The 14,097-nt window shown below is 39.9% G+C and overlaps 1 protein-coding gene across 4 annotated transcripts in view; it reads left to right on the top strand.

Annotated features, from left to right (window-relative positions):
- The window catches only part of DENND1B (DENN domain containing 1B), a 271,452-nt gene that overhangs the window by 224,696 nt on the left and 32,659 nt on the right, over positions 1–14,097 (top strand). For all 4 annotated transcript variants that reach the window (XM_055583140.1, XM_055583139.1, XM_055583138.1 and 1 more), the window contains 4 exons: positions 4,214–4,254; positions 4,996–5,064; positions 6,678–6,734; positions 7,662–7,769. In XM_055583140.1, the coding sequence (XP_055439115.1) occupies positions 4,214–4,254; positions 4,996–5,064; positions 6,678–6,734; positions 7,662–7,769 (275 nt within the window). The remainder of the gene's footprint in view (positions 1–4,213; positions 4,255–4,995; positions 5,065–6,677; positions 6,735–7,661; positions 7,770–14,097) is intronic.

Here is a 14,097-nt window from a genome sequence, read left to right as displayed (position 1 = left end):
ATTTTATATATATATATATATTTATATATATATATTTTATATATATATATATATATATTTTATATATATATATATATCCCTCAGGAAGATCACTATAGGAGAAATCAACAGTCACTGGAGTCGAAGGAATTATTATGTTGCTCTAAGCAAAAATTACTGAGAAACTTTAGACAAGCCTCTCATCCCCCCCACCCCCGGGCCATTCATGTGGCGGTTTACGTGCTGTTTTTGGTGCTACGTGCATGTGCTCCTGGTAGTGTGAATACGCGTATGGTGGAGCCCTGTCGTCACTGTGGCTCTGGCTGGAAACACAGAGCAGGCCGGCCCCACACAGAACATGTCCGCTCATGTTGAATCTAGAACTGTGGTTAGGGGCCATGAACGCAGGGAGTTTTCCAAAACTGTTCTCTGTCTTGGTAAACCCCGGCCTGGTCAGAACTGTTTAGGAAATCCATGTTACTCCTGGTCCCTTTTGTGGGACCCATCTTCTCCTGAGAAGAAAGGGAAGAGAATATTCGGAAATATGTAAAGAGAAGAATGTCATGGGGTTCAGAGGTCATCAGAGAGGCCACAAGTAGGATGAAGGAGCCATTACATCAACACAAATAACGATCTGTGAAAAGCAGCTAAGGAATATTGAGTCAAGAACATGTTTATTTTTCCCCCCATAATTTTTTAAATTGATTTACGATGTTGTATTCATTTCAGGTGTATAACATAGTAATTCTGTATTTTTATAGATTATACTCCATTTAAAGTTATTATTAGCGAATTCATTGGCAGCCTAGTTAGGACTCTGCCTTTTCACTGCCAGGGTCATGGGCTTCATCCCTAGTTTGGGAACTAAGATCCCACAAGCCTCGCTGTTTGGCCAAAAAAAACCACAAACCACCACAGTACCCTTTCGGGGCTTCCGTGGTGGTTCAGACGGTAAAGAATCTGCCTACAATGCAAGGAATCCAGATTCGATCCCAGGTTTGGGAAGATCCCCCGGAGAAGGGAATGGCAACCACTCCATTTTTCTTGCCTGGAGAATTCCATGGAGAGGGGAGCCTGGCGGGCTACAGTCCAGAGACTCTTTGGGGTCACAAAGAGTCAGACACGACTTAGCGACTAATACTTTCACACTTTCGAAGTTATTGTAAGATGTTGGCTGTACAGTATGCTGCACTTTGCTTTATACCTGATAGTTTGGTTAAATAAAATTTTATTAAATAAAAAAATAGATATTAAAAATCCACACCTCGTTTTCTAGACTTTAAAAAGTAGACACATTTTCAGGTTGATTTTATATGGAGTGTGCGGTTACTGTCCGCATCAATAGCGTTTGTCTCTTCATTAGGCCCCAGCAGAGTCTGGTCAGTCTTGGGTTTATTTGATCCTGTTTCTTTCTTTACTGACTGGTAACCAAAGGAATCTGAAGGGGTGGTAGTAATCATGAGTTTCAGTGGCGTTTTTCTGGCCTCACTGAACAATTTAGACAATTTACATTTTTTGATAAGTAACAACAGATTACTGGAATTTAAGCAAATATATTTGAAAAGAAAGACTTTGCACAAGTGAGACACCAAGATATTTTGTCCTTGAATGTGAGAAAATCACTTGTTTGATTAACAAGAACAATGTTAAGAATTTCCTCAATAATGCTTACTATTTCTACAATCCAGTTACTTTAAAAGAAAGACTAAGGTTTTGTGTGTGTGTGTTTTTCCTGGCATTCAGATTTATTTTTTGAGAAGAAAATATAGCCTTTTAAAACACACATTATCAGAGAATAGTGTGCTTGTCTCATAAATTTTATGGAAATAGGTGTCTTCAGTCTTAAAAGCTCTAGAATTAAAAGAGACAATTAGCCTTTTAAAATATTTTTTGATAGGAATCTACCTAAATTGTACCACCTGTTTTTCTGTTACCTTAAGCTGTGTATTTAGGGACTTCCTGTTTGCCTGGAACCCCGTGATCACACGTTATTACTGAGTGGTTCTCTCTCTCAGCCGTTTCCCCTCAAGGCGGCCGCCCCCTGCCCTTTCTAACGTAGCCTCTTCTGAAGTGACGCGGAGGAAAGCTCTGTATGATTCACCTTATATTTTATTTAGCAATCCTGAAAGCTGAAGGACTGATGAACTGAGAGTAAATACTAAGATTCTTCCCCAGTTGCCGTCTCTGTGAGCGTGGGCAGAGTATCACCTCAGAGCCCCAGTGTCCCCGCCCGGCGGGCCGCGTGTCCCGTGACCGACGGCGGGGGTGCTGCCGCGTGCTGGCTCACGCCTGCATCGCAGCTGCCGGGTGGCAGACGGTCCCAGCGCTCGGTGTCCCAGGGCAGGCTGGCCTGACCCGCTGGCCGCCAAGCCCCCTGCCCTCTCGTCCACCTGCTTTGCCTGTTTCTTAGTAGAAGGGTGCGACTTAAGAGGCATAACGTAGGTAAAAACATTTAACAACCTATGAAGAGCTGAAGAGGAGCTCCTTTGATTCCTCACGACTGTTCCTCTAGACACTGACCTTTCTGTGACTACTCTGAACTTTTATGATAGTTATTTTCTTTGCGGTTCAGAGGTTTAAAAATATGTTTTCTGGAGTGACACATGTTCCAGGATGCTAAATAGATATCACAGAGTAGTTGGTGTTTTTCCATTTTCTTAAATTCATTTTGGGAAATGAAATAAAACACTTTCCAGAATACCACGAATAATAACCAAATTATAAATATGTGATTTCTATACAACCATTTTTAGTAGAGAAGTAAAAAGTATATGAACTGATGAGAACTTTGAATAGAGAAGTAAACCTGTATGAATAATCTGGATAAAGACATAATGCTTATTTTATGTTGTTGATAGAATCTCCTTGAGATATAAATGAATAGAATAACCAGGATTTTTTTTTCATCATTTTACAAGAGAAAGGTTAAAATTTTTTTTGGTAAGGCCACATACCATCTGAAACTCATGCCCTTTAAGCACTGAAGGTTGTTTTTATATGGTCTATTTTAGATAGATACATTTTGCTATAATCATTTCACAAGGCTAGGAAAGTATTATTTCCCCCATGTTTATTCTTCCAGGAAGGGTGCAGTGCAGTCCCGTGTCTTTTCTGAAAGAAGAGAGTAAGAGGCATTTTTCAGAATAGGAGTTGTTTCTTGATATTTCTTTGAAATTAGTGAAAAATGTTAAGTTCAAGAGTGGATCCAGAGCTGGATGTTTTTGGCCTGATGCTGGTTAGGGATGCAAAGGTATCTGCTGGAAAGGTACTCGGCCTAAGGACCCTCTGCCTCTGTGTTATAACAGTGAGGGACGTGTTTGTTAAGAAGCCACAACCACACACAGGCTCCTTTGTACCCAGCGGTCAGTCTGAGTAGCCTTTGGGACTTTGTTTCTTCTTGTGGGAATATTTAAGGTTTAAACAACCAGGAAGGTAGAGGAAATCTGACTGAAGTCAGTTGATACAAACATTACTTTAGACTAGTTGTGTTCCCTTTTTTTGCCTTCTTATATCATCTTATTGATTAAATGAATTAGCATATTTGGAGCCAAATATATATGATTGCTGGTTGTACTGGACTGGTCATGCCTGCATTTGAACTTTCTAATAGCCATGACGAGCTACTGCCATATCTCCCTGGGGTCGTGCCTTTCCAGTTTGGATTTACAACTAGACAGTATTTTCTGCAGTATTCTGCAGGTTAATTGCAATAAAGTAAAATTTGCTATCAGTTAATACCGATGTCTAACAACCATAGAAGAATCTTTTTTGTCCTCAAGATTCTTTACATTGCTAAATTTCCTTCTGGTTTTTTCCTTTCCTTATGTACTTTAAATACTGTTTTAAGATAATCCTAATTGTGTAAAAGAGCCAAACTTTTACAAAATGCCATAAATACTGAAAAATCATTTTAAAAGATGTAGGAATTTTGGATTTCAAAAGGTTATTTTTTTCCCCTCTGAAAGTAGTATTACAATGAAAGAATACTTTAACATATTATCTTCTTATGTGAGTAAAGAAAAAGTATCTATTCTTAAAAATGCTAGTTACTATGTTCCTAAGAATTAGAGCATTTATTATTAATAGTTCTTACAATGAATTGCTTCTTTTACAACATTGCAGATAAATAAAATTTGCCTGCTAAAATCTTGGAAATACTAGTTCTTGGTGAAGTTTGGTTTATGGATTTATTTTTGATCAGATATTCCTGACATCTTATTTTTATGTATTCCAGGGAACTCGAAGTCCTATCAGCAATGGGTGCATACAGTCAAGGTAATAATAAACCTTCACAGTTTCTTTTTTTTTCCCCCACTTTAATGATATTGAAAAATGTTCAGTTCAGGTCTACTGTTTATATATGCTGTTTATGGGCAATATTTTAAAGGTTTCTATATTTTCTCACACTTTAAACATTTTTATGCTTATAGTTTGTTGCTATTTATAAAGAAAATTTTTAAATGGAAAGCTTTTGTGTTTCTATTTTTCAAGATAAATAGCTTGATTTGAAAATCGTGATTTTGCTGTCACCTTATAATATATTCCGAAAGATGAAGTTAGATGGAGTGGTAGGGCTTGATGGGGATTTTATCATTTCTGGTAATGTGCTTTTGTTAACGTGATGCTTTTAAAACATAACTCTCTTGCGCAGATTGAGACTTCATTGCCGAACACTAAAACATTTCAGAAACAGTTGATTGTATTTATTTTTTATTAAGCTTTATACACACACACACACATATATATGTATACTGGTCACATTGTCTACGTCTGCCTAAACCACAAAGATGAAAGGATTGTGTTCCATCAATTAAAAGAATAGAGGAGAATGTGTACATTTTGTATGGAGTTACTATAGCATATATAAAAGCTTGAAAACATTTAACATGACATAATTATGTAGGTCTTTCTTTAAGCCATGAGAAAGCTCTTAATTCTATATTATCAATAATGCTTTGTTTTCTGGACAATCGGGCCCCAAATTTTTAGGAACATGTTTCTGTTTTTCCTTTGCAGAAAGGAGGTGCACTATTCAACACAGCAATGACCAAAGCAAGCCCTGCTGTACGAACAGCGTATAAATTTGTAAGTTCTCTTTTGATGTTTAAGAATTCTGTTGATAAAATTTTATAACATTTTCTTAGATGATATGCACTTAAATCTAGAATATTTTCTGGTTTCCTTTAAATAAATTTAGAGTTAATATTGACCAAAGCAAACTCAATTATTAAAATTGTATCATTGTCTAGGCAGGGCGTTTCTTTCAGATAATTTAAAAATGCTTTTTATTTCAAAGCTATCTGCAAAATTGTGCCCTCAGATTGAAACAGTCCACAATGAAGTGACAGTTTAAAAGATTTGATTCTTTTATTTAACAACGTACTTTAAATTCTCATTGTGTACTTCAGGCTTAACTAGAAAAAATTTTTTTTAAATATGACAAGTTCTCTTGCCTCAAAGGTCCTTTGACTTTCCAAAGTTAAAACTCCCCATTGATACCCCATGGCTTATAGTAAAATAATAACAATACCAGGAGCTACCATAGCAAGTAAATAATGAACAAAATGGAAGTCTCTTTGCTCTGATCGCCAAGACCCTTCAGACCTGGCCCTTCCCGTCCTGGTTTATTTGCCTGAAGCCCCCAGCCCTGGCGTCTCCAGGTCTGAGATCCTTCTCGTTCCATGGGTGCAGGACGTTCTCTGCTGTGTCTTCATCCTTCACAATCCGTCCCTGCTGCCTGGGACCTCCTTTCCTTGGCTTCTATCCACCTCTAAATCATCCTACATGTTTATTTTAGATTAGGAATTCAGTTCAGTTCAGTTCAGTCGCTCAGTCGTGTCCAACTCTTTGTGACCCCATGAACTGCAGCACGCCAGGCCTCCCTGTCCATCACCAACTCCTGGAGTTCACTCAGACTCACGTCCATCGAGTCAGTGATGCCATCCAGCCATCTCATCCTCTGTCGTCCCCTTCTCCTCCTGCCTCCAATCCCTCCCAGCATCAGAATCTTTTAGTTCTCATCAAAAAAAGTCCCTCAGCCCCACCACAAGGCTTCTCTGCCTTTTCTGTGCTCCACGGGGCCTGTGGGCCTCCCTCTATTTGGGCACTTGTGTCTGTGCCTCTGTCTCTGTAGGAGATTCTTAGGAGCTGATTGGGATTCAGGAAAACTTGCTTTGCGACCCCATGGACTGCAGGCCACCAGGCTCTTCTGTCCATGGGATTTCCCAGGCAAGCATGCTGGAGTGGGTTGCCATTTCCTTCAGGGGATCTTCCCAACCCAGGGATCAAACCTGGGTCTCCTGCATCATTGCAGGGATTTCTTAAAGTCCAAACGTTTGCCCAAAAATACCCCGCTGCTGTGACATGCTTTCTCTTTTCCTTCCCCATTTGTCAGGCCAAGTTATGGCTAGGCAATGGGCATCTCGTGGTCTCTGGTGTTTTTAATAGCCTCAGAGGCAGAGTAGGCTAACTGCTAGCCTTTGGATGATCCCTGTGCAAACAGACTGATGCTTTCCCCACCTCATTCAGGTGTAATAGTGGGTAGAATGGGTCCCTGAAAACAGAGTTTTAGATGATAGGTTCTTCTTTTTCTGTGTAACATGACAAGTTAGTAATTTTCATTCAGTGGGACCTTGTACACTTATTCCTTAAACTTGATGGAACTGCGCTGAGCAGACACCGGTGTTGTCGTTTTCCAGGCCAAGAATCACGCAAAGCAGGGGATAAAGGAGGTGAAGAGCAAGCTTAGACACAAGGTGCGTCCAGCGCGTCGCATTCCACCTGAGTTCCTGTGTTAGTGTGAAGCTTATCCTGCACAAATCACATGGGGTTTATGTTTTTAATGACTTTTGAAATGTGCTTAGCCCCTTTGTTCAAGGATGCATTTTTCATAACAAGCCCCATGGCAGCTATCTGCCATTCTGTACACACCCCCTGAACAATCTCTTTACCGTTTGCATATTTTATCACAGAGGTGGTGAGAGCTTCAAAGGTGCTTTAACTGGGTGTATGTCTTCATAAAGTTGATTGCCTTGATATCAAAATTGAAATTCTTGCTTCAAGCTGAGACTTTTTTTTTTGTTTAAAGATGATCTCTGGTGCAGAATTAAGGCAGGAATGTCATCATTGGGCTTTACCGGATCTTTCCAATAGTAGCTATTTTAAATTGAAGCATGTTCTTAATGTACAAAGGAGGTGTATTTGAATCTATGAATGTCACATATATGTGAATAGGTATAGGTATGTGTATATGTGTTTGAGTTGATTACATAGTATATTTTTGAAGATTTTATCAGTTATGTTTTAAATTTCTACCTCTGGAGAGAAGAAACTATTTAAAACTTTCATTGTAGTACTGGAGCGTGAATGGGCTTCATATAAACTCTATTCAAATTGTTCAAAAAAGTCAGAGATTATTTTGGAGGTTTTTAGTTAATAATATATAAAAATGCATTTTCTTCCTAAATAGCTTTTTTAAACTTACACTCCAAGTGTTAATTTTGTTATTTGCATCTGTATCAGATACTATTTTTTTAATATACATTTTTTAATTTTAATTGGAGGTTAATTACAATATTGTATTGGTTTTACCATACTGTATCAGATACTGTCTATTAATTGAAAAACCTTAGTAATGAAATGAGTACTTTAGAATAACCACTCGTGTATCTCTTCGGGTGCAGGAAAACGAGGACGACTATGGGACTTGTTCCGGTTCCGTGCAATACATGCCCGTTTACACGTTACATGGCGAGAGGGGAGCAAACCTAGCCAGGCATAAGCTTTCCCAGGTGAGAGGGTTTACTAACCTCCTGTCTCCCACAGTCTGATATTATGTTAATTTCAGTGATTTCTTCAGGAAGGATTTTGGACCCATTGAGTTTTTATTTTTATCATATGGTAAGAAATTCTGTGATGATGATGGTCAGTATGAGTAGGCGGAGTCTAGGCAGGTGCAAGGGGCCTGTGAGCCCAGCGTCCAGGTACCAGTCTGCCCGCCCGTCACTGGGTCGTGGCCTCATGGTGAGTGCGGGGAGACAGGGCCACGTGCGGATGCCCAGGAGTGGGGGCAGCTTAATGACGGCGTCCTTTACTACAAAGTAAGGTGAACCTCATACATGGGGATTTGACCACTAGAGTACTCTGTAGAAATTAGAACATGGAATAATGTATGTCTGTCTTTTTCTAAAGTTAGATGTTTTGTTTGCTGTTAGTAGTTTAAAGCTTCTGCTTCCACCTAATGCTACTTCATGTACTGTCCTAAAGTAGGAATGTGTCCGGGATCAGAGCCGTGTGTGTGTGTGTCTCTGATTTTGCATCATAAGTGTGCTTCTGTAGGATTTTAAGAAGCAAAAATTGCACACACCACATCATACTTTAAGTGGTCTTAGAAAACTGCCTTTTGAAAGGAGTTATGAGTGGATTAAAGTTAAGAAACCATTGAACTTGAAGCAGCTGCAAAGCTTCATTTATCACAGCCACCAGGTTACACATGAGGACGCTGACCGCCCGTGGTCACATCGCTCGCCCTGTGTCTTGTAATGAGTGGCCGGGCCGGATGGGTGCTCACCTCTGTGTGCAGGTGGCTTCCCTGGCTCCCCAGACTCAGTGCAGTGCTCCCTGCATCTTCGGGACGGGGAAGGGCCGCGAGGCTGTGCTCTAGAACCTCAGCCTTTGTAAAGAAGACTTGTTCATTCGGTCATTCAACAGCTATTATGTATCAGGTACTTTCCTAGGTATTGTGGAAAAACTTAAAAGTTCTCTGCTTTAAGGGTCTGTTTTTATAACATACAAAATGCTTTCCCTATGATTTATCTATTTGTTAAGCTTACATTTTCATACGTTAGTATGGCTCAATTGCACCGTATTGGCAGTGAATGCTCGTTCTGTGACTTGAAACAAGCCTTTCAATGAAATAATTTTCTCACAGGGTTAGGAGCCTTTTCTGGCTCCCCCTGTTAACTGGAACACATTCATAAACTTGTAAATTAATGATGGGTTTGCAATCACTTTCTTAATTCTTCTCCCATCATTAGAACGTTCACTTCCCGTTTGTCTGTTCTCAAACTTTGATAGCTTAAAAACTTAACCAAAATGTTTACTGCTTTAATGTTGGAGCAGTTAGATCATATGTATATGTATGTGTGTGTGTGTGTGTATAAAACATGATAGATTTTTGAATTCTTCTCTGATTTCTTTAGTGATCCATTGGTTGTTTAGTAGCATATTGTTTAGCCTCCACGTTTGTGATTTTTATAGCTTTTTCCTGTAATTTATTTTTAATCTCACAGTGTTGTGATCAGAAAACATGCTTGATATGATTTCAATCTTCTTAACTTTCCCAAGGCCCGCCTTGTGGCCCAGCACATGGTCAGTCATAGAGAACACCGCACCTGTGCCTGAGAAGAGCGTGCTTTTGGGTGGAATGCTTTTATTTATACTTTAGACCACCTGGTCTAACTGGTCATTTAAGGTTGATTTTCTGCCTGGATGTTCTGTCTGTTGATGAAAGTAGGGTGCTAAAGTCCCCCGCTATTACTGTTACTATCGGTTTCTCCCTTTATGGTTGTTACTATTTTCCTTATATATTGAGGTGCTCCTGTGTTGGGTGCATATATATTTACAATTGTTTTATCTCCTTCTTGAATTGATTCCTTGATCATTATGTAGTGTTTTTGTTGTTGTTGAACCTTACAACAGTCTTTATTTTAAAGTCTGTTTTGTCTGCTATGAGAATGGCTACTGCAGCTTTCTTTTGATTCCATTTGCATGGAGTACCCTCTTCCATCCCCTCACTTTCAATCCATATGCGTCCCTAGGTCTGAGGTGAGTGAGTCTCTTGTAGACAGCATATATACGGGTCTTGTGTTTGTATGCGTTCAGCCAGTCCGTGTCTTTTGGTTGGACCATTGGTCTATTTACGGTTAAGGTAATTACTGATATGTGTCTCCCTATTGTCATTAAGCATTTCAGGTTTGTTTTTGTAGGTCTTTTTCCTTCTCTTCCTCTTTTGTTTTCTTCTCTTGTGGCTTGATCACCATCTTGAGTGTTGTGTTTGGGTTGCTTTTACTTTTCTGTGTGTGTATCTATTGTAATTTTGAGGTTTGTTGTTCCTGTGAGGTGTTGGTATAGCAGTCTACATATGTACAAGGTTGTTTTAAGTTGCCGGTCTTTTTCCAGCCTAGAGTTCTTTAGCATGTGTTGCAAAGTTGGTTTGGTGGTGCTGGATTCTCTTACCTTTTGCTTGTCTGTAGAGCTTTGATTTCTCCATCTCTGAATGAGAGCCTTGCTGGGTAGAGTATTCTTGGTTGTAGGTTCTTCCCTTTCATCACTTTAAATATATCATGCCACTCCCTTCTGGCCTGCAGAGTTTCTCCTGAAAAATCAGCTGATAATCTTATGGGAGTTCCTTTGTATATTATTTGTTGTTTTTCCCTTGTTGCTTTTAACATTTTTTTGTCTTTAATTTTTGTAAATTTGATTTCTTTGTATCTCGGCATGTTCATTGGATTTATCCTGCCTGGAACTATGTGTGCATCCTGGACTTTGTTGTGAAAAAAATATGGGAATCTTTGTTAACTGTAGGATGCTTTACAATAAAAAGAGAACACTTAAATTGGAGGGATGCTTATCTTAAATAACAGTTTTAAATTAAGAAAATTACCTTTAGCTTCTCATATTTAATTTTTTAAATCTTTGGGGTTTTTTTAACATGGCATATGCCAGCAAATTTGGAAAACTCAGCAGTGGCCACAGGACTGGAAAAGGTCAGTTTTCATTCCAATCCCAAAGAAAGGCAATGCCAAAGAATGCTCAAACTACCACACAGTTGCACTCATCTAACACACTAGTAAAGTAATGCTCAAAATTCTCCAAGCCAGGCTTCAGCAATATGTGAACTGTGAACTTCCTGATGTTCAAGCTGGTTTTAGAAAAGGCAGAGGAACCAGAGATCAAATTGCCAACATCCGCTGGATCATGGAAAAAGCAAGAGGGTTCCAGAAAAACATCTATTTCTGCTTTATTGACTATGCCAAAGCCTTTGACTGTGTGGATCACAATAAACTGTGGAAAATTCTGAAAGAGATGGGAATACCAGACCACCTGACCTGCCTCTTGAGAAACCTATATGCAGGTCAGGAAGCAACAGTTAGAACTGGACATGGAACAACAGACTGGTTCCAAATAGGAAAAGGAGTTCGTCAAGGCTGTATATTGTCACCCTGTTTATTTAACTTCTATGCAGAGTACATCATGAGAAACGCTGGACTGGAAGAAACGCAAGCTGGAATCAAGATTGCTGGGAGAAATATGAATAACCTCAGATATGCAGATGACACCACCCTTATGGCAGAAAGTGAAGAGGAACTCAAGAGCCTCTTGATGAAAGTGAAAGTGGAGAGTGAAAAAGTTGGCTTAAAGCTCAACATTCAGAAAATGAAGATCATGGCATCCGGTCCCACCACTTCATGGGAAATAGATGGGGGAACAGTGGAAACAGTGTCAGACTTTATTTTTCTGGGCTCCAAAATCACTGCAGATGGTGATTGCAGCCATGAAATTAAAAGACACTTACTCCTTGGAAGGAAAGTTTATGACCAACCTAGATAGCATATTCAAAAGCAGAGACATTACTTTGCCAACAAAGGTCTGTCTAGTCAAGGCTATGGTTTTTCCTGTGGTCATGTATGGATATGAGAGTTGGACTGTGAAGAAGGCTGAGCACTGAAGATTTGATGCTTTTGAACTGTGGTGTTGGAGAAGACTCTTGAGAGTCCCTTGGACTGCAAGGAGATCCAACCAGTCCATTCTGAAGGAGATCAGCCCTGGGATTTCTTTGGAAGGAATGATGCTGAAGCTGAAACTCTAGTACTTTGGCCACCTCATGCGAAGAGTTGACTTATTGGAAAAGACTCTGATGCTGGGAGGGATTGGGGGCAGGAGGAGAAGGGGATGACAGAGGATGAGATGGCTGGATGACATCGTGGACTCGATGGACGTGAGTCTCAGTGAACTCCAGGAGTTGGTGATGGACAGGGAGGCCTGGCGTGCTGCGATTCATGGGGTCGCAAAGAGTCGGACACGACTGAGCGACTGATCTGATCTGATCTGATTTTTATGATAATTTAATTAGAAAATATGTGACTTATTTCTGTTTTTGTTTTCTTTGAATTTTTAGAGACACAGTTTCTGATAGAGAAAATTATATTAAGTTATAGAAAACTTTACAGGATAATAGCTTATATTCATTGCACACTTACCTTGACTAGTCATGGCGTTATCATAGTATCATTAGTACAGTTATCTGCATTCATTAATCGGCATTTTATGGTTTTCAGGTAGACATGACATGACATGACTTTAACAAGAATTAAAAGAAGTAGGGCTTGTTCTTTTACGAATTATAGTTTTATTTTCCTTCTTGGTATATAAGAATTTGTTAAGCCAGCATATTTAGATTTATTGTGCAGATACTGATAATGTCTGAATAACTGTCTTTACTTTATGGGGGATAAATATGAGTTTCGGGTAATGTGTGCAGCCACTGTATATGTATGTATCTGTCCCATTTTACAAGTAGACACATATCTCTCTATATGTACTTTCACAGCTAAATTTTTTGTTTATATTTCTAACCACTTGCATCCCAGTATTTATTACAATTTCACCTTTTGATTGTATTTTTATATAATTGAAATTTGATTGTTTAGTTTTAGATTCACACACTAACGAAAGAGGTAAATTTTGAGCCCTTTGGCCGTGTTTTTCCTTGTTACTTTCCACCGTTACTATTTTTTCCCCAAAGCTGCCAGAATGCATGTTTTCTTGCAGTACCAATTTTACTTCTCTGAGCTGATAGTTAATTGTGCTCTGAAATGGTAGCCAACTTGTGGTCAGCAGCTTATTTGTAAAAGTAGACCATGGTACACTCTAGTTGAGACTGTCATCCAGCCCCGGTCTGAATTCTGTCTCTAATCTCATGGCATTAGGAAACACACACAAGCGCATGTGGAGTAGGACAGCAGCAGGGCGTGTATGTGAGCATCCCCCTGTTCCTTAGGACAGCCGAGTGCAGGAGTGTGTGGGCCCTGGGCAGGACCCGCGCAGCCTGGAAGCTCAGTCTTGGTCTCCGCTCGCCTGGTCTGTGCTCTGCACGTTTGAGTGCCATGCCTTCTGTACATCGGCTTTCTCAGCTTCTCTGCCCCGTCACTGAGCTTGCAGGCCTTCAGTTCACACAACTACAAGAAATGGACCACAGTTCCCAAGTCCACGTTCTTGTTGAAGAAAATAATCAAGCACGTGAAGACCAGGCATTAGTCTTGGGCTCCGTCTGCTCTCACCGTTGAGGGATGGGATGCGGGGAGACGATGTTACCAGGGGTGCTGGGAGGGTGTCTGTGAACGGAGAAGGGGTTCTAAGGATTGTGACAGTATCTCAAGGGATTTTTTGCTATTTCTAATTGCTTTATAATGCTATTTTCCAAAAAGTCATCTTTGCAAAGAAAGAAAAAAGAACCATCTATATTTTGGGGTCGTTAGAGGCTGGATCTTTGTCCCACAAACCTGAAGCTTGGTTAAGGTCAAGGTCAGCCTACGTGATGGGCTGCTGTGGCCTCCATTCTCCCAGGAGATGGGCCACGCACACAAACAAAAGGACCTTAGGGTACAGTATTTGCATTTGGGCACAGACATCCGGAGGGAGCAGGCACCGTCTGCTGCCTTCTCTTTGTGGTCTGATACTGCAGACGCTTCCTCAGTTCACTTCTTGGAGATAATCCAGCTTCATTGATGTAATCAAAATATGATGCAGTATCTTGTGGAGGAGACAGAAAGCTGATGATAGAATCATGTGTCTCTTACTCTGTAATGATTCCCCAAATCATCACGTCTCTCACGCCCAGCCCTCCAAGTTGTAACGGTCAGATCTGAGCACATTAAGACTCTCAGTTAAATACAGAAGCAATTCTGAGAATGGTTAGATGTGGTAAAAGAAAGAATCTAGATATAAGTAAATATGTGAGAGACACTAACGTTTATCTCATCTACATTCCACCTATTTCCAACAGTAAATTAATATCTTACAAAGAATTGTGAATAAAGAATTAAAATTCACTTAGAT

This window comes from Bubalus kerabau, chromosome 5, assembly GCF_029407905.1.
Source record: "Bubalus kerabau isolate K-KA32 ecotype Philippines breed swamp buffalo chromosome 5, PCC_UOA_SB_1v2, whole genome shotgun sequence".
In the NCBI taxonomy this organism is placed as follows: Eukaryota; Metazoa; Chordata; class Mammalia; order Artiodactyla; family Bovidae; genus Bubalus; species Bubalus kerabau.
Note: the sequence above shows the minus strand (reverse complement) of the source record. Positions and strands in the feature narration are given on the sequence as shown.